This window comes from Halichondria panicea, chromosome 12, assembly GCF_963675165.1.
Source record: "Halichondria panicea chromosome 12, odHalPani1.1, whole genome shotgun sequence".
NCBI lineage: Eukaryota > Metazoa > Porifera > Demospongiae > Suberitida > Halichondriidae > Halichondria > Halichondria panicea.
The window spans coordinates 442336-461157 of NC_087388.1; the positions used below are offsets into that span (position 1 = coordinate 442336).

General features: G+C 43.0%; 2 protein-coding genes and 1 non-coding gene across 8 annotated transcripts; 2 read left to right on the top strand and 1 right to left on the bottom strand.

Annotated features, from left to right (window-relative positions):
- LOC135344863 (uncharacterized) lies at positions 1-2993 on the top strand. 2 transcript variants are annotated; one of them, XM_064542151.1, is made up of 9 exons: positions 1-89; positions 393-609; positions 673-760; positions 827-973; positions 1275-1339; positions 1398-1680; positions 1748-1930; positions 2203-2320; positions 2600-2992. In XM_064542151.1, the coding sequence occupies exons 1-9, from the start codon at positions 44-46 to the stop codon at positions 2806-2808; spliced, it is 1356 nt and encodes a 451-aa protein (XP_064398221.1). In that variant the 5' UTR covers positions 1-43; the 3' UTR covers positions 2809-2992. The 2 variants fall into 2 exon arrangements, with proteins under 2 accessions (XP_064398221.1, XP_064398222.1); XM_064542152.1 differs by lacking the exon at positions 827-973 and having other exon boundaries at positions 2600-2993.
- Positions 2994-3068: 75 nt separating this feature from the next.
- LOC135344844 (rotatin-like) lies at positions 3069-18756 on the top strand. Of its 5 annotated transcripts, none has more exons than XM_064542130.1 (39): positions 3069-3205; positions 3401-3588; positions 3846-4489; positions 4704-4818; positions 5047-5203; positions 5461-5771; positions 5961-6077; positions 6138-6236; positions 6512-6643; positions 6969-7135; positions 7470-7581; positions 7679-7915; positions 8256-8383; positions 8615-8774; positions 9180-9279; positions 9735-9971; positions 10212-10344; positions 10399-10815; positions 11523-11762; positions 11838-12035; positions 12220-12295; positions 12413-12541; positions 12965-13051; positions 13142-13300; positions 13370-13579; positions 13673-14115; positions 14391-14450; positions 14500-14666; positions 14965-15099; positions 15184-15368; positions 15422-15584; positions 15904-16010; positions 16067-16144; positions 16418-16544; positions 16794-16990; positions 17221-17365; positions 17865-17990; positions 18231-18334; positions 18527-18756. In XM_064542130.1, the coding sequence occupies exons 1-39, from the start codon at positions 3148-3150 to the stop codon at positions 18671-18673; spliced, it is 6795 nt and encodes a 2264-aa protein (XP_064398200.1). In that variant the 5' UTR covers positions 3069-3147; the 3' UTR covers positions 18674-18756. The 5 variants fall into 5 exon arrangements, 4 of the variants coding, with proteins under 4 accessions (XP_064398200.1, XP_064398202.1, XP_064398203.1 ...); XM_064542132.1 differs by having other exon boundaries at positions 13370-13516; XM_064542133.1 differs by having other exon boundaries at positions 13370-13453.
- Trnat-agu (transfer RNA threonine (anticodon AGU)) lies at positions 12872-12944 on the bottom strand. The gene has a single exon. It is a non-coding gene; the product is annotated as a tRNA-Thr (tRNA).
- Positions 18757-18822: the final 66 nt, after the last annotated feature.

Consider the following 18822-nt stretch of genomic DNA (forward strand, 5'->3'; position numbering starts at 1 on the left):
CACATGGCCCACATAGATCATTACTGTAATATATTATCTATGCATGGCCAAAGTATACAAAGAGATGGCTACTCCATCCACATCTAGAGGTACGTGACTTAATTGTACAGTAGCTAGTCTCGTACCCAGCCCCTTGCACAGATCACACTTCTCTGTAAGAAGTGAGAGTTGCATTGCCTCATATAGATCTATACCTCCATTGCATTTTGATTATTTTCTGCAAGACAATTGATATATTTTGCTCTCACACGCACACACATCCCGCACACCCACACACACACACACACGCACACTCACACCCACACACACACCCACCTACACGCACACACACACCTACACACCACACACACACACACACACACACACACACCCACACACACACACACACACAGAGTGTGACATCCCTGGCTATTGCTATGACGAGACAACCAAAAGATACTACAAACTACCCCCTCGTCATTTTGCCAAACTACCCACATTCAACAAAATCATTCCATCCTCCAAACCTCAAACAGTTTATACTCCGACATCAAAGCCGTCACATGACATGTCTCTATATCACTTGGTTCAGAAAAGGCAGCTTGCCTTGAGTGATGTTTATTATCAGAGGTGAATGAAAGAAGACTATGAGAATTGAATATTTAAGTTACATGGCATTGTTCTATTTTGTAGGTGTCTTTTTAAAAATTCGATGAGGTCCTTGCAACTTGCTGATACAGCCAAAGTACCCGCTAATATAACAAGAGCAAACCAGTTAGAGGTATCAAGTTTTTTAGCACATTCCAAAATCACAAATTGCTAATATTTTTGCTGCTTTTCTATTTAGGTTAACAAAGCTGGTAATATCGTTGTACTCGGTTCATCAAACGCTTATGATGAAAAATATAAGGTTTATTGTGGCTGTCTGGGAAATTCTGAAAAGCCAGTTTTCTATGATACGTGGAAAGAGCGCCATTGTGTTGGTTTTAATTGGGTAAGTTATAGGAGGAGTCCACAATAAAAGAGAGAGCTAGAGTATTAAACAAAGCATTACCTTGCATCGAAAAGTAACGTGACTTCCTGTTTGGTAACTGACCAATCAGAGCGTCTGGAGCCGCCACTTGCCTTGAGGCAGCCGTAAATATTGCCTGATCACGCGTTTCAGACAGTAAATCACGTTATTTTCCGAATACATCTGATGTAAGGCAAGGCTTCGTTAGATACTCTTTTTCTTATAACGAACTCTCGGTTATAGTCATGCAGATGTTGCTTATTAATTTTACTGAAAATTACAGGGCGCTGATGCATACAAATTCAAACTTGACTATGAGATACTACCAGATGGGCTGGGAGATCAACGGTACTCAAAGATAATTATACTACAATCATTGTTTGCTATGCTTTTATTGTCTCATCAGTATATCCGCTGACGGATTTCTTGGTGGATTTCTTCACGAAATGTTAGAGGTCATTTTATTTGAGTCTAAACATTGTGCTCTGTGCATTTCGCCCTACAATATGGATACGGACTTTGTGTACGCAGTGGGAAACGAACGTGGTTCTGTTGCTGTATTTTATCGTCAAACGACAGCTAAAGGAAAAATGATGACGTGCTTATATGGAGCCAAGTCACGACAAATTTGTTGCCCTATACCTAAACATGTCCATTCTGCTATTCAATCTCTGGCTTTTGCTGCTGAGGTATAATACTTATGCTTCATCACTAGCCGAAGTCATTCTCATTATGTATTTTTTCACTATTAATTAGGGTAAGAAGTTGTTTGCTGGTACTAAAAGTGGAGTTATTTACGGCTGGGAAATACAAAATGATCAATCTCATCGTTTTGTCAAACTAAAGGAGCGTGAAGAAGGCAAAGTGTTCTCTAGTGTGACGGCCATCCAGCCTCTCAAGGATAGCAACTACATCATCTCAAGTGCCTTCAACTCAAAGGTTTGTGAGCTAGTAAGACTATAGCCCCGTTTACACGACGCCTTTAATCCGGGTTGAATCCGGATTAAAGGCGTCGTGTAAACGGGGCTTATAATTAAGACCAACTGATGTAATAGTTAGTGCATACAGTACCTACCAACCTACCATTTTAATAGTTTATACCTTTTAGAGCAACAGGGGAAGTTTGCTACGGTATGATTGGTATGCTACGGTATGATTGTATTAAGATTGCCCAGGGTAATTCATTCTTCCTTGACAATGCTCTCCTATAGTTGAGTCTATGGGATGTGAGGATGGGAAGAAAGGTGCTCCAGTACAAAGGTCACGTCAACAACTACCAACCATGCACGAGTCAGCTGGTCGACAAAGACGAGAAGTACCTATTTGCAGGTAAAGAGGAGCCATGATTCATTTTCATTGGAGTGAATTGATTGTAAAATTGGTAGCTGCATGACATTTTTAACGGGTTATAAAAGCAGTGTACGTATATAGCGCATTAATTATGTAAGTACTAGCTGAGCCTTTAAAAGTTATAAGCGAGATTGAGAACACAATCCACCATGGCCCACTTAACCAGCTCCTCTCGTATGCGTACACACATCCACACACCCACCCACACACATCCACCCACCCACACACACATACACACACACACACACACACACACAGCTGGCAGTGACAAATGTGTGAGAGTGTGGTCAGTTGGAGATGGACAGCTGCTACGAACCATCACTCCTGACGAACTTCCTCCATGTATAGGTGATGATGACCAGTACCCACCCCCTCTGGTCTGCTACACTGATACAATGGGAGGGAAGGGCTATAACCCAGCACTCATCGTATGCAACCACAAGACCCTGGCATTCTTCAAACTGTAAAACTAACTCTACAACCAAAAACTCTGTTCCATCATTTTAACAATAACGTTTCAGATTGTTGATTTTTCTTTTCTTTTTGAGCATCTTTTTAAGCATCTTAATTATTATCGTTGTTTTCATTTCATCTGTGGATGCTTTAAAAGTACTGCTGCTATGAATTATATTGTTTGCTGTTCTTTTCCCAAACTCCCCTTATCAAAATAATAAGTGTACTAGTCCATGGTTGCTAACACATAGATCTGGTTGACTGATAGGGATTAGCTAGGACTGCACTCTGACCTAGCTAATAAAACTAGCTAGAGATCGAGAAGAAGTACGTGTTTGCAGCCATCACGCACCATGTCTGCTGGAGGCGAGGAGAATGAGAGGCCATTGAGAGAGCTACTCTTAAAAATTAGTGAGCCTCTGTGTTGATAAAATAAAGACACCAGCACAAAAATCAGTGTAATTATCATAATGAATTGTGGCCTGCAACCTAACCAATCCTGTTTAGATAGCTAGCAGATATCTTTTAACTATAATTTATTTTTGCTATAAGCATACTTCACACTGTTATTCCATTCACACTGTCCCCCCCCCCCCCCTCGTGCAGACCACCCCCTGTCTGATGTTAGGTCGCGCAGCCTACGAAGTGTCTCCTTCAAACTAAGCCATAGTCTGGTGTCAGTGGAGGAGCTGGTCTCAGAGAGAGAGTTTCTAGTCGGCCTACTGGAGTGGTTCAACCATGAGGGCTGGACGTGTGAGACTCAAGTATTGGCATTGCTCCTGCAGCTTACTCAGGTGGGCTGAGTTTATGAGCTGTTTCAGTATTATCTGTACTGTACCTCCCCCCTGTACTTTATATTAAAGGTATCTTTGTACTTTATCCCCTTCCTGTACTCCATGAAAAATACTAAGTAGAACGACAAATTATTTATGGAAGCAGCCTCTGTAGCAATACATTATACAAATGCAACATTGTGAATGAACTTCAGCTAGCTATACACAGTGTGCCTCATCTTATTACGTCCTTAATTGTGTATTTCTTTCCTGTACAGAATGCTACAGCGGCCCTCACGATAGTTGAAGTGGGTGGAGTCAATTTTCTCTCTCAGCTCCGCCCACATTGCAACCCTGCACTCCACCCACTCATTGACGACATCTTGGAACAGCTGCTCAGACTCCCCACACTGCACACAAGCTGTAATACAAGCACTACGAGTTTCGAACACCCTGAAGCGGCTTATTCATCTAAATCTCCCTCAATTGCAACCACCACCGGAGAATTCGCGGATAATGAAAGTTCGGGGCCCACAAACGGGAAATGTATTCGTACTGATTCTGATATTTCAGCAGCCTCCTCTCTAAATACAGTACGCACATCAGATGTTGGCAGCTATATGGAGATTTCCAGGGAGTCTTTCGGTCTCAAAACAGCCTCTCAACAACCGACCCTACCAGCTCAGTATAATAGCTCACACAGTCTTAGTGGAGGGTCTACGCAGTTATCCTCAATGGTGGTGGACTCGTCTCAGGAGGTTGGTGAAACCGGCCGACTTGGTGGGATGAGATATACAGAGAGTAGGGTTATACCACATGGAAGGGACGAGGAGTCTGGTGACCATGGTGATGGTGGTGTGAGGGGTTTCCCCTGGGTACAGTTGACTGATAACGACAGGGGCATCCTCTTGACCACACACAGGTAATAAAAATGAATTAACGTATTATTTAATGCTGTCTACACTATAATTATATACACTAGCGAGTATATAGTAAAACAGTTCATTAATTTTTCCGGGCTAGCTAGCTGAGCAGGAAAATTTTATTATGGAGTATTGTAAGGGACACTTCCTACCCCCCCCCACACACACACCCCACACCACACACACCCCACACCACACCCCACACCCACACAGCCGTCTACAGAGCAGCACTGAGGATGCTCTGGTTAGATCGTGTGAGTTTCTACAAGATGTGTTGTTTCAAGACTTCCCAGCGGAGATCCTCCTACAGAGACCAGCCATCATTAAGGTATCTAGTGCTGCTCTCATTGACGTTAGGTGTCCCCCATTGTCCTATAATACAGCAGCAGTACTACTACTTTAAGCATACCATCTGAAAGAGCTCCTTCTAAGCTTTCAGAAAATCAGAAAATATTTTGGAATAAGAACCTGTAACTTAACAGGGTTTCTTTAACATGCTATGATTATGACTTGTAGCACCATACTGTTACTAGACTAGACTGTATCCCTCCCACAGAGTTTGGTTCGGCTACTAGAGGGGAGTGGTAGCACTAGCCACACCCTCTCATCCCTCCTCTCCTGTCTGGCCTCATTCACACACACACTGCATCAGAGAATGATGACAGCTATGTGCCCTAGTGGAGGACTGAGGGGTAGGGGGGGTCTGTCACTGGGTAAGCATCTACGTACTGCTACTATAAACGAAGGTTTTATGTAAATTTCCATGTATACAATTGATACTAACAAACATTTTACATTTGTGTACATGTTTTGTATGTATGTACGACTGTAGGCAAACGATCGTGTTGTTATTGATTCAGAATAAGAAGTCTGCTTGTCGTACAAAATTTCTATCATCCACACACACACACACACACACACACCACACACACACACACACACACACACACACACACACCCACACACACAGATACACCAGAACCAACCACCACCCACTCTACCAACCCAAACCCTCCAGAAACCCTCGAAACACTCACTCCAGAAATGCTCTCTCAATTGCAATCTGAGCAACTCTCAACCTCTCAATTCAGCCTCCTATTGATAAGTGCCATCGCGACTCTCCTGCCTTGCCTACTGGCCAATGACACCACAGTAGCAGAGGGAGGCAGCACGGAGGCCATTGCAGAGGGAGGCAGTATGGAGGCCATTGCACTATGTGTGGAGCTACTGTGTACAGTGAGGAGTGCGTGTGAGGTGATGACCAGGTGTGGAAGCAAACAGGTGAGTATGTGGTTGGCAAAACTATATCTTGAATTTTTTTCATCCCCATAATGTAGATTTAATCTTCAGCATGTTCTTTATAATACAAAGCAGCTACTAACGGCAAAATTAAGTTGCTACTTATTGCTATTTTTTATTATTATTTTGCTAATTTGTGGCTATGTTTGTATGATTGTCTCACTGCTCTAGGGTACTGTATTCAGTGAGGGGTCAGCAATTCCCAACCCCCAGATCGAGGGGGCAGTGGATAGCCTCTGCTCTGCCCTCTCCCAGTGCCTATCAAGATGGAGAAGACTTGCACCTCAGGTCAGTATGTCACTATATAATGTCCAACCAATCAGATTGTGTCGTTCCTATACCCCCCAGGAGTGTGATGGGAGGGTGTGTCCTCAGCTACAGGTGGTGTGCTCTGTGACAATACACTTGTCATTAGCTCTCTGTCATGTGATGGAAATGTCCTCAACTGTAAGCCTCCGTCTTTCTGTATCATATACGTACATGTATTATGCCATTCTTGTTTCTGGGTTGCGTGTTCACTAGAAATATATTCTTTGATTCAGAATGTCAGCATAATCATGAAGGCCTTGACTAGAATGAGCACTTTTCACTAGTCTTGAGAAGTATCCTTCAACACGTATAAGGCCATGTGCATTAAGCTTACTTGCATGTAACCTTGAATATCCACACATTGTCAATGAAGCATATTCTAACATTTCTTGTGTACACTATACTCCTCACAGAGCTCAGGTGTGTTGCCTCTGCCCAGTGCCCTGAGTGGGCTGGTCATGAATGGAGTACTGGGGCTAGTCTGCCCTTCTCTGATCACCAGACTCTTGCCAACCTTGGAGAGAGTGGATGTACCTACTAGTAGGGTAAGCCATAATATAGCTATTGTATTTTGCAGATGAAAAACCTGCGAATGATTGCGTTCTGGCAAGGATCGTGTCTACGTTACCAGTAGTTTTTTTTTATATTTGCGAATTAATCAACCCTCGCAAAGTTCGCATATAATCCGGATAATAATTATGTCACTAAATGAAAAAAGTGCCCCAAGTATATAGGAGAGCTTTATTATTTGATGCTCGCAAAACATGCGTTATTTCACAGCTGTACGCGTACGTGCATTGCCATAGGCCCTTTGTATTCATGACAATACGCACACAATTAAAGATACTTCTTTCTTTTACACTTTTACAGCTGTACCATCAAGTGGTTGCCATGACGCAGTCCTTCCATGCAATGAGTCAGTTCCTGTCCCCCCAACGTGATGTCATCACCTCCCTCACCATGGCAACGAGTGGACTGGAGGGACTGTGGTTCACAGCTAATCAGCAGTTCATTGCCAAAGCCATCGACCAATCCCTGTGAGCTTGTGCATGTGCACAGTACATGTACTGCAGTCTAGACACATACTGTAGACACACCATCCTTATGATATGATGCTTTCATTACTTAGAAGTTTTGGACAAAATTAATAGCTCAAAGAAACACAGTTAATTTCTACAACCCTCTGTACAGGCACCAGCTACTGTAACACTACGCTCTAAAATTTCGTCCTGATTTAATATTAAGCTTATTGTTAGCTAGGTCTGCAGATTTATTCCATTTATAAAAGGTACATGCGTTGAGTAATTATAGCGTACACAACTATTTGTTTGTGTGTGTGCTGCTATTATCCCCTCCACCACCACCCCCCAGGCTGGTGGGGGATTCCCCGGCCGTTCCTTGGGGCACTGGATTGCAGCTGTTGCTGAGACTGGTTGGTCACGGCTCTGACAGAGTGAGGGAACACGCCTACAAACACTTGAGAGTAAGTGACAACTTAAAGTACGTATAGTGTTCCTGTTCAGCTAATTAGAGAGAAATTTTGTTATCAGTCGATGAAATAACCTCTCTCTCATCCCTAGGAGCAGTACGATATTTGGTTAGTGTCTGTTGCCGAGTCAGCTGATTCTGATGTCCAGGACCACCCCCTGTTGAACTCTGACCTCTTGTCCGAGCTCTGTTGCTATGGCGTTGTGGCTGATAACAAGGCTATAGCAGACTCAGCGTGCAAGATTTGCGCCAGTCTGCTATCATGTGATAACGAGGAGGTGTGGTCTCGTGTGTGGGGCATGGTCAATCAGTGGATGCCTTTCCTCGAGGTATGTGTGTGGAGGGCCGGGGGACTTTTAATGCTTTTCCATTTTCCTAAAGCTATAACATTTAGTCAATGTACAGTGTGTAATCACAGAATCATATTATGGTACCGTATTGCTAGAAAATATGCGTGATACTAACTAATCTTATAATGGTGGCTATGATATACTATGCTTTTGTATTGCACGATTAATTCTATTATAAGGCCTGTACAATCCCCATTGAAATCGCAGTGTTTAATCAAGAAAATAGGTAAATTGGATCAATAAATATTGTAACGTTTTCGGAGCCTTCGAACGCATAATTTATGCTTGCATCTTTTATGGTGTATCGCCCTCACTGCAGTGTGCTATGAGTGAGAGTGGTGTGCTGTGTGGGGGCGTGCAACAGCTGCTGGAGGGAGGAGGGGGTGCTCTGACTAGTGTAGTGAGACTGAGGAGCCTCACACGACTGCTCTATTCCAACAGCACAGAGTGAGTGTGTGTGTGGGGGGGGGCAGTGAGTGTGTGTGTGAGGGGGCGGTGAGTGTGTGTGGTGTGTGTGTGGGCAGTGTGTTACTGTTACTTGTCATTTCAAAGCCTCAGAGAACTCAGTAAACTACATGTACATGTCAAACACTCTCATCAACCTCCATCACGTCAACTTTAAACTTGTCACAGCCTTACGTTAAAGTAGCCCTCTTTAAAAAGTGATCTTTACCCCAGTTTGAGAGTGTGGTCGTTTCGGCAACTGAGCACTATCCTTCTGGAGGGGAATTCCCCACCACCCTGGTTACCAACGGCAACAACCCCACTCCATAACGTACTGACGCTGGGGAAGCACCACTGTGGATGGACCAACACCAGCACACCAAGCTCATTCAAGGTGGGCTCACACAATACATGCATGCATTGTTGAAAGGTTCACATACATGCATACATACTGCGGGCTATAATTTATAGATGGTTTTTGTCAAAAACAGGCCCAAAATAGACTTTTGTTTTTAACATCATCTGAAAGGCCTTCTCTAAGCTTTCAGAAAATCAGAAAATCAAAAGTTTATGGCCGTTCAAAAATGCTCATTTAATGATATACTTGTATGTAGTATGCGTATAACCATAGTAACAGAGGCCCTTGTACTGTAAGAGGGTACCCTAGGGAAAAGTTGTGGCATTGGAGGTCATGTGATAGTGTGATAGTTTAAAGAGCAAAGCCTGTATTAAAAATTAATGTGTTAGAAGCCTCCATGCATTCTCCTCAGTAATGCCCTACTACTGTCTCTTATCATAGCACGAGGATGTGCTCAAGTTGGTCCGTATTCTGAGATCAGCCAGCATGGACGATTCACTTAAGAAATCAGCCCTGGAACAACTCTCCCTTATTCTAAGAGGTGGGGGTATTGATAGGGCTGTAGGTACTGTATTGCCTGAGCCTGAATATTACAACTATATTATACCGTATTACTAGAATATTTTGCTGGTGAAAAACCTTTGCGAATGAGCCAAATCAGCAGAAATTTTGACCCTTTGCGATCTAACTATTGCGTTCTGGCAAGGATCGTGTGTATTTACTAGTAATAATTTAGGTTTTGCGAATTTTATTGTTGCGAATTGATCAACCCTCGCAAAGTTCGCAAATGTTTGATGCTCGCAAAACATTCTAGTAATACGATAAGTGGGTTTGTCTTTGAGTTCCATGTACATGCATGTATTGAACCAACCTGTGGGAAAGTGCTGTGTTTGATATTGCCATAATAATTTATTATTGCAGTTTAATTTGAGAACATTTTTATTCTTTAAGAAATTCCTGTTTTTGCTCTAATGATAGTAATTGTAATTCCCACAGACCAGCAGCTTCATGCTCAAGTACTGCAGGATGACATCATCACAGAGGACCTTCTCTCGGCACTCGTCTTGCACTCTGCACCCATCCAGGAGATGCACTCTGAACCCAGCCAGGAGAGTGCCAGAGATCTGATCGTGAAGCCTTGTATCAAATGCCTGCTATTATTAGCCCTCTCCAGTCCTCCATTGAGAGACAGAGTGGCCCAGGATGCTACCACACTCTCTGCCATCTTGAGAGGTACACTATACCCAGTAGTAGTGCAATTATTTTAGTGTCTTGGTTCTTATATGTACACCATGTAGCAGCGTCAAGGCTCTTCAGAAAAATCTATATCTCCTGTTTTAGCTTAAATTTGGAGGTTTTTTGTGCTTCAAACCATTAAATTAAATTTATGACTGTTTGAATGCAATTGTACCTCCAAAAATCCGTTGAAAGTGAAGCATTTACAATTATTATGGTGTATACGTTTGATTACAGCTGCCCTTGCCTTCAACGAGGACGTGGATTTCCTGTCCTGTGTGTCCATGCTCCTCGCCATGTGTCTGTTCAGATGTGTTGTCATGGTAACAGAGGACTCCCAACTGCAAATACCTCACATTTTCGCTAAAAAGTGAGTAGTGAAGAAACCTGAAGTTTGAATTTTTTTACGTATACATCTATTTAGGTTGAAGTTTCCATTTTCTATCGTGGAGTATGAACGAGAGCTTTGTCACGTGACCCCCTCCCCCTTGGACCCTGCGTTGTTCAGTACAGATCCCCTACTGGGCATGCTCAGACTTGCCTACCACTCTATTAGGACTGGCCCTCCAGACCAACTTATCTCAGCTCACCAAAACCGCTCTCTAGATGATGATGGTGATCATAAAATGGCAGTACCCTCGAGCGACATTGCTGCTTTAAGTGCTCTGAGTGTGACTGTGTGTTTGCAAGAATATGTTGAATTGTTGAGAACGGCATCGAGTCACGGTCAAGTGGTTAGTGTGTTGTATCGTATTGAGGTGGTGCTGAGGAATTGGACCATGTGTGGTGGGCGGGTGGACATGGACCGATTGCAGTGCGACTGGAGAAAGGCTTTTGTGAGGTACCTACTGCATTTATAATTACGTTTTTTTAGAATAATAAGCCCTGAGTGTTTACAATATACTTGCAGCCTCTAATGCACATTATCTAATCTGGATTACAACGAGAATTGTATGTGTGTCAACAGGGCTAGATAGAGACGCTTCATTTTGCTAGTCTCGCATTTTGCTGTAGAGCACGCAATGTACAAAAAGTCAATCATCTTTGAATGCCCATAACTCAGCTTAGGATGGTCCAATTTCAATGATTTAAAGATTTTCAGAAACCTTAAAGCAGGACCTTTCAGATTATGTATTAAAATCTTATATAATTTTCAGGGCCAATTTCGACAAAAAAGCGTGGGCTATAGGGTGGGGGAAAATGTCAAATTTGGGTCTGCTCAAATTCTGTGAGCTGAACATACCATTTTAAAGAACTCACTCTAAGCTTTCAGAAAATAACAAAATAATTGTAATTGGATCGACAGAACTAAAGTTATGGCCTCTCAAAGTTACATACGTAGTTAATAGAGTTACTGTGGACATGATTGCCCATCATTGTTAAATGTAGTGATACAACACCCCACCCCCTCACCCACCCCATGTCTATGCTTAGCCTAGAGTGATTCTCATCAATATACTGTCTTAATTCACAGCCACCCCTCCCAGGTTCCTTTCTGTGAGCCCTAGCTCCACAACCCTAACCCACCGCCTCCCTCACCCCTCCCAGGTTCCTGTCTGTGAGCCCTAGCTCCACAGAGGACCTCTCTCTACTATCCACTGTACTAGGGGTGCTCCAAACAATGGCGCTTGTCTCGCGTCCTAGACCCCTCCAGTCTGCCCTCTGTGATCATTTACTGCAGAGAGATGATCTGGATTGGTTGATCAAGGTCACATGTTGTGAGGGGGCGGTGTGTCTAAAGCTACTGACGGACTATCTGCAACACAAGAAACAATCTGACCCTCAAAGGTGACACTATAAAAGTGCTGTATTAAAACATTACTAGTGTATGGAGCCGTATTTATTCCTTTGCTATTCTTTCAGGTTAGTTCTCAAGAGGTTCCTGCGACTACTAGTGGCATTGATAGGCCACACCCACACCACTCCCCCTATCACGCCCCCCTCCTGGCTCTATCTAGTTGAGACCGTCTGCCAGTGTGTACAATTGGCCGGCTCACCAGACTATTATGACCTACCTCTGTTAGAGGCCTCCCTTGAATGTCTCCTCCACCTCTCATCATGGTACGTACGTGTATGTATTAGCAGTAGGCCACCTCTTTAGTACGACCACTGCACATTACTGTAACGATTTTAATTAATGTCAGTATGTACACCACTGCATGGGAACTTTTGTGGATAGTTGCATGCGTATTTTAGTATATTTATTGAGTTCCCCCCCGTATTATCGTGTGCCTGTGTCTTGCAGCAGTGTGTCGGACAAGTTGCTGAAACTGGACAGATTTAGAAAGCTGCTATTTGAAGTGATGACTGCCCTAAGACAAGTACATTCGTAATATTGCTTGTTACGTTGTGTAGATGTAGATACTCCTGCTGTGTTCTTTACAATCATGCATGTGTGTTAGAGAGTTTGAGGCTTCTTTTCCCTGTCACTGCTTCAGGTATTGTGGTCGCTCATTTCTGGGCGTGGTTACCTGGCGCTATCGTTCCTGGGGAGAGGGGTGACGTCCAGGGCCTCCCTCGCACTGGCACATGTCATGCAAACAGCCTCCCTATTGGACTATCCAAAGGTGAGGGGCGACTATCTGGTATATATTAACGGGTCACATGAGGAGATGGAACGTCTTACTATGCATAGTATTGCGGATTCACTATCGTTTAACCACATTTTCCTAGTTTGTATATAATGTGTTAAGTGTCTGTACATGTACGTGTGGCTAATAACGTGGTTGATCTAATAACAGTGAAATCATTAAGTACAATGAATAGCACTTAGCGGTTTGACATAATTATAATTAATGTGGACGATACAGAATTCGCGTAGTAAGACGCCACATCTTCTCATGTGCTCCTGATAATAACTTTTGGCACCCTTAATTATGAAAATTAAGAAAAAAATAAGGCCCTGACCGGATTTGAACCGGTGATCTCCTGTTTACTAGACAGGCGCTTTAACCGCTAAGCCACAGAGCCAGCTGCCATACTTTGCACAGGGTTGGTGGGTACAATGGCTGGAGAGCTGCAGTCCTGACATCGGGTTGGTATGGTTACGCCACCTGGTGGAAGATCGAGACCCTCAAGTGAGTTAACTACGGTATCCATATTATATATCACCAACCATTAACCACACCTACTGACCACACCTACCTGTCCCTCCCCTACACGTACAGGTACGCTACTCAGGTCTAAGGTTGCTCTCTCTCTTATGCTCCAAATTGGAGGTGACAGAGTCTTTGCTGGGGGTCTGGAGGGACTTCCCCTGCGGACTGTGGGGGGTCTGTCTGGAGATTGCTCTGGATGTCAATAGCAACGATCTAGTCAAACAACAGGTGAAAGTAATACATAATTTTTTTCTCAGTAATGAAAGCGCAAAATTTCATGTATACCCTGTTGCACAGGCACTGTTCGTACTGGTCAGTTTGAGTAATATCTGCAACTGTCACAAGAAGTGGTCCAACTACCTCGTCTGTACAACCAATCATGTGAGCACCGCATGCAGTCATGTGAGCACTGTATGCAGTCATGTGAGCACCGTATGCAATCATGTGAGCACCGCATGCAGTAATGTGAGCACCGTATGCAGTCATGTGAGCACCGCATGCAGTCATGTGAGCACTGTATGTATTGGCTATTAGCTTTAGGAGAAACTCTGTTCTGTCTAACTTTTGCTAAATTTCAATATAATTATTTTTCTTGTGTAGGGTCGGTTATCTGGAGAAAAGGCTCTCGGACATTTACTCCACACGTACGACATCTGTCATTATGTAAATGCCATCGTCCAATCAGATCGCTTCTCTCAAGTGTCTCGAGAAATCGACTCCATATCAAAACTCACTGAAAACATTTTCTTTGACCAGCGGGTAATTTCTAATGATAGCAAGACGAAAAATGGTGGCTCAGATGAAAAGTCAATTAAGAGAATGTATTTAAGACATAGTTTTAACTCTGATGGAGCTGCCGATGTGAGTGGAGCTAGTACTGAAGGAGTTAACAGAGTATTGGTTTTGCTGACACGGCTGGTCGAGATCTGTGACCCTCTGTTTGTGTGTGGTGTGTGTGATGTGCTTCATAACATGGCGTCTAGCTTCCCTCAAGAGATTGGAGCCTACCTGCAAGAAACTGGAACACTGGAGATGCTTGTGAGGTATATAAGCAAATAATTTCAAATTCTATTTCGTACCATTGTTTTATGTCTGTAGGCAAACAAACTAACAGTGTGTGTAAAATAAGTACAATTTAATTGGCCGGATCACTAGTATTTCATTTTGAACGAAGCAAAAAAAGACTTCGACAATTTCTAAAATTCTGTTATTTCGGTAGCTACTTTAAGAGCACGTAATTTTAGGTTTAGTTCAGATTGTAGCTCTTAGCCTATCCAATGATGTGCTTAGATCCAAGCTCTGTGATTGATTACTATAGGTTCACTGATGTCACCATCTTAAAGCTCTTCATTTCGGCAGCAATTAGAGGCATTATCAGGTGAATAATCGAGTACAAAATATAAACTAAATACTAGGACTTTCAACAGACCCCATCTTCTTACTGGATGGGTGCGGATGGTGGCTGGGATAGTGGGTGTGGTCAGAGGGCTCCTCCCCCTCCAGCCGTCCCTTGTTAACCCCCTCATCCTCCGTACTGGACTAGTGTGTAATCTCTGGGAGGCACTCTCTGCTGTCAGCTCACACTGTCTGGAAGGTCAGTGGAGGGAGGGGTTGGTGATATGTTCCGTACATCTAGCTCTTTCTTTATTTATATAATATCTAATTATATTAGCCCTATTTGTGCAGTATCTAGTTACGTATTTTGTCAAAAACAGGCCCAAAATAGACTTTTGAATTTAACACATCATCTAAATGGCCTCTGTCTAAGCTTTCAGAAAATCATAAAATTACGGACGAACAGAACTAAAGTTATGGCCGTTCAAAGATGCCATGGTACAGTAGTTTATAGATGTCTTAGAAACAGTGTGTGTTTTATATCTCCCCTACTGCAGACACTACCTGTTTGTCTCTCTGCTCTCAAGTGTTGGAACTCATGCTAGCGGCAGTGCAATGCAATCAAGACTGCTCCCTCACAACTATCACCGTGGTGTTCAGAGACTTACACAAACACTGGAAGAGCTTTGTCAGTAAGTTGAAATGCGATCCCCCTAAAATAGGAAATTTATACGTAATTATTTCTGACGGTTTATTTGTCTCTCTCCCCCCCCCAGACGTCCTCCTCTATTCTCTGAAGAGGCCGGAGCTGTGTGTGTTGACCACCCACGCACTCAAGGCCCTCTCTCTCGTACTCGTACACTCAGCAGAAGTGGGTGTGGCCTCTGAGGGCGTGTGCGCAAAAAGCATTATTAATGTGAAAGAAACTTTGGACCAAGATTATATAACAGCTGACAGTGAGGTCAGTAAATGCCTTAGCTCATATTTAAATATTAGAAATAGTTTTTTTTTCAGAATCCGATTGGTTGGGTCTTATGTTTGGCCATCATGGATGCACGAGACATTGCCGCCCACCACCCACCTCCACACACTGCCCTCACATCTCACACCACCCTCACTGAGGCACTGAGACTACTGTTGGCGTGTAGCTCCTCAGCCAAACAATCAGCCCTGGCTAGTAAGAGCTCTCATGTATAATGTATATACAGTGTTACTACAATGTTTTGCGAGCATCAAACTATCGCAAATACCTCTACCAGTATTTTTATGACATCACGATCCTTGCTAGATCGTAAAAGTTAGATCGCAAAGTATCAATTTTTCTGCTGACTTCGTTCCATTCGCAAAATGCTCACTTGCAAAACATTGCAATACAATACAATGAAATGGCAATGCTATCAGTTATTCCACTCTGAGCAGCTGTGTTGAAATAAATGATACCTTAGCCCAAGAGATCAAATTGCAAGTTCTTCTTTTATGTTTGCATACGTACATAGATGGACTGTTGGAGTCTACCATGGATCAGTTGAAATCTCTCGGTTCAAAGGTCAAATCACAGACGGCACAGGACCACCCCCCACAAGCTGTCAAGAGGTCTCTCAAGGTCAGTATAATTGTCACAGTCAAAGGTTGTGTTTATTGCGTGTGCACATGATGTAGGAGAGTCCAGCGATGCTCGAGTATATCAGCACGGTACATGTCATCAGGAACTTCATGTATAAGTCTTTGGAAGTGAAGGTATGGGCAAGACTGACTAGTGTACCATTTGCTGTTAAGTAGTGGTTTACCGGGCATGGGCATTGCTGGATTATTACTGTACTTACTTTATTTAGGTAACATGAAAATTAATATTTTAATGTGCTACATTGTACATTGCATCATTAGTCCTACTGTACCTTTGTTCTAAGGATATAGGTACATGTATCTACACTGTACTTTTACGTATTCTAAAGCAATTGCTCGATTAACTAAAAGTTTTGCGTACGTAACAGACATTGCTTTATACACTAGACGGCAGTGGGCGATTGTCAGCTGTTGTCCATCCTCCACAAGCAGTGGACCTGGTACTCCCTCAACAAGAAAACACTTACTGCCGTTCTTAAACTACTCTCCGTCTTCACAGCTGGGAACTCAAGGGGTTCGTAAGAGAATGTGTGTGTCTACCATTACTGTCAATGGGTGGTGTCACAGTGGTTGTATAACTTTCTAGACTAAAATCAATTATACGAAAAAGGACCAATTTCGAGCCCCGGGAATGATATCCAAAAATTTAATAGCTAGAGTCCTCTTTTAACTGCATGTGTAAAATTATGCTTCAAGTTTTCTTCCCATACCAATATATCCCTAACCCCCCCCCCCCCCCACACACACACGCACACGTATGCAGGTCAGGCCCTCCTGTGTCAGCCGCTGAGGTGCCTCCAGCTCATCCCTTCCCTCCTCCACTCGTCACTCAAGCTGTGCTCCACCCTCCTGGTTGCTAACCACAAGCCCACCCCCCACGACATGCTAGTGATCGGGGGGCTCTTCCCGCTTATTACCAACTGTGCTTTATCAAACGAAGGAAGAGCTACGTTGAGAAAAGTGAGATACTTATGTGTAGTTGGCTACTTAGCCTGTAAATTTTCTCTAAACTTTGGGTTTTGTGTTGCGTTACATGGCTTTATTGTGCTGTATTGTACATGCAGTGTACATGCAGTGTACATGTGCGTGCTTGTACAGTAATCAGGTGCTGTATCCACTGTTAAATTTACTAAATATTTGTGCAGCTAACTTTTTTAATACGTAAAATTTATACTTTTTTATCACTCTAGATGAACTTCCTGTCTAACATGAGCTCCCTCAGCCCCAAGTCCGATAAAGGTCAAAGGTCGTCCAAACTGGCCACCCTCTGGGTCTCATTTCTGGTTAACCTCTCGTTCTCTAGCGATGGACAACAAATGATCATGAAACAGTCAGGTGAATGTCATACACATTATAATTATACTTTAACTGCTTGGTAAGGTAACTTTATTGTGTAGAGCATCTTTGAACGGCCATAACTTTAGTTCCGTTGGTCCAATAACGTTTATTTAATGATTTTCTGAAAGCTTAGAGAGAGGCCTTTCAGGTAATGTGTTAAAATCAAAAGTGTATTTTCGACCTGTTTCCGACAAAATACCATGGGCTATAGCCCAACGTCTTTTTCCGAAAATAAGAAATTATGGCCCGCTTAAAATTTGAGATTTGAGCATACCATCTGAACGGGCTCCTTCCAAGCTTTAAGGAAACCATAAAATCATTGAATTTGGACCATCAGAACTCTAGTTACAGAGCCGACTCTAGTAACTTGCACATGTAGCTTCTTTAAACTTCTTTAAAATACAGCTGAGCCCCCCCTCCCAACTAAACCAAAAAAAATCGTCACAGTACTAAGTCCACACTTCAAGATGGTTGCCTCCCCCCCTCTATGACACAGGTGCTCTGGAGGTGGTGACTGATCTCTACTGGAGCAGCAGTGCTGAGGGATCACGCACTAAGACACTCCTACTGCTCAGAAACCTCTCCTTCTATGGCCCCAGCAAAACACTCCTCGCCACTAATGGTGATTGCTATAATTATAACTTTACACAGTGCTGTCAGGTTGGTATTATGTTCTGTTGGTAGTCATAATTATACGTTGATCTACAATTTCAGAGGTAGCTATTATTTTCATCTTGTAGTAATCTAGACATAAAATTAATGTACATGTATGTACTGCCTAATAATTATGCTTTATGTTCAGATCATTACACACACTGTAACCTCCTTCCCCCCCCCCTCCCGTCCCTTCTCTTGTTCACAGAGGGCTTTCAGTCCATACTGAGTCACTGCCTAGGCTCTGAGGATGCTAGACACAACGCTCTGGCCTCCTCCGCCCTCTGGGCACTGCTGCACAACTGCAACAAGGTACATCGATATCCACCCTATAAGTGTGGTATCACTCCCGTTGCAGTCATATTTATTCTATCCTTCCCATGTACTGATTTATAATTATATACAGTTGTAGGTACTGTTTCCGTGCTTATTATTTAGGTCAGAATAAAGAATAAGTTTTTCTGATCTGTACGTGTGCTAATTGATCAGTTTTGTACTCTACAGATTCGTCATGTTCTCAAGCATTCTGAGCTGGTGGAGTCACTTGAGAGTCTACACTCCCGGACCATTGCCCCCCAGAGGCTAGGGGGGGCACAAAACTCAGACAATCACCTCAAAACTTTAACTATGGCCTACTCATTGCTACACTGAACAATACAATTTTTATTTTATTCTTCTTCACACATGTACAGTAGACAAGGCCAGCAATTTATTATAATTATTATGAGGACGACTTTCATTCATACTATTCACATTTCGCTTGTCTAGTTAACGATCTTTACCTACTCCCTAAGAGCAAT

What these genes read in the sequence shown, in the direction of transcription:
- LOC135344863 (XM_064542151.1), top strand. Translation starts at nt 44, where the DNA reads ATGGCCAAAGTATACAAAGAGATGGCTACTCCATCCACATCTAGAG. An exon ending in CTCTGGCTTTTGCTGCTGAG is followed by an intron (nt 1,681 to 1,747) that starts GTATAATACTTA and finishes ACTATTAATTAG; the next exon opens with GGTAAGAAGTTGTTTGCTGG. An exon ending in CGAGAAGTACCTATTTGCAG is followed by an intron (nt 2,321 to 2,599) that starts GTAAAGAGGAGC and finishes ACACACACACAG; the next exon opens with CTGGCAGTGACAAATGTGTG.
- LOC135344844 (XM_064542130.1), top strand. Translation starts at nt 3,148, where the DNA reads ATGTCTGCTGGAGGCGAGGAGAATGAGAGGCCATTGAGAGAGCTACTC. An exon ending in AAACAATCTGACCCTCAAAG is followed by an intron (nt 11,763 to 11,837) that starts GTGACACTATAA and finishes CTATTCTTTCAG; the next exon opens with GTTAGTTCTCAAGAGGTTCC. An exon ending in CTCCTCCACCTCTCATCATG is followed by an intron (nt 12,036 to 12,219) that starts GTACGTACGTGT and finishes TGTGTCTTGCAG; the next exon opens with CAGTGTGTCGGACAAGTTGC.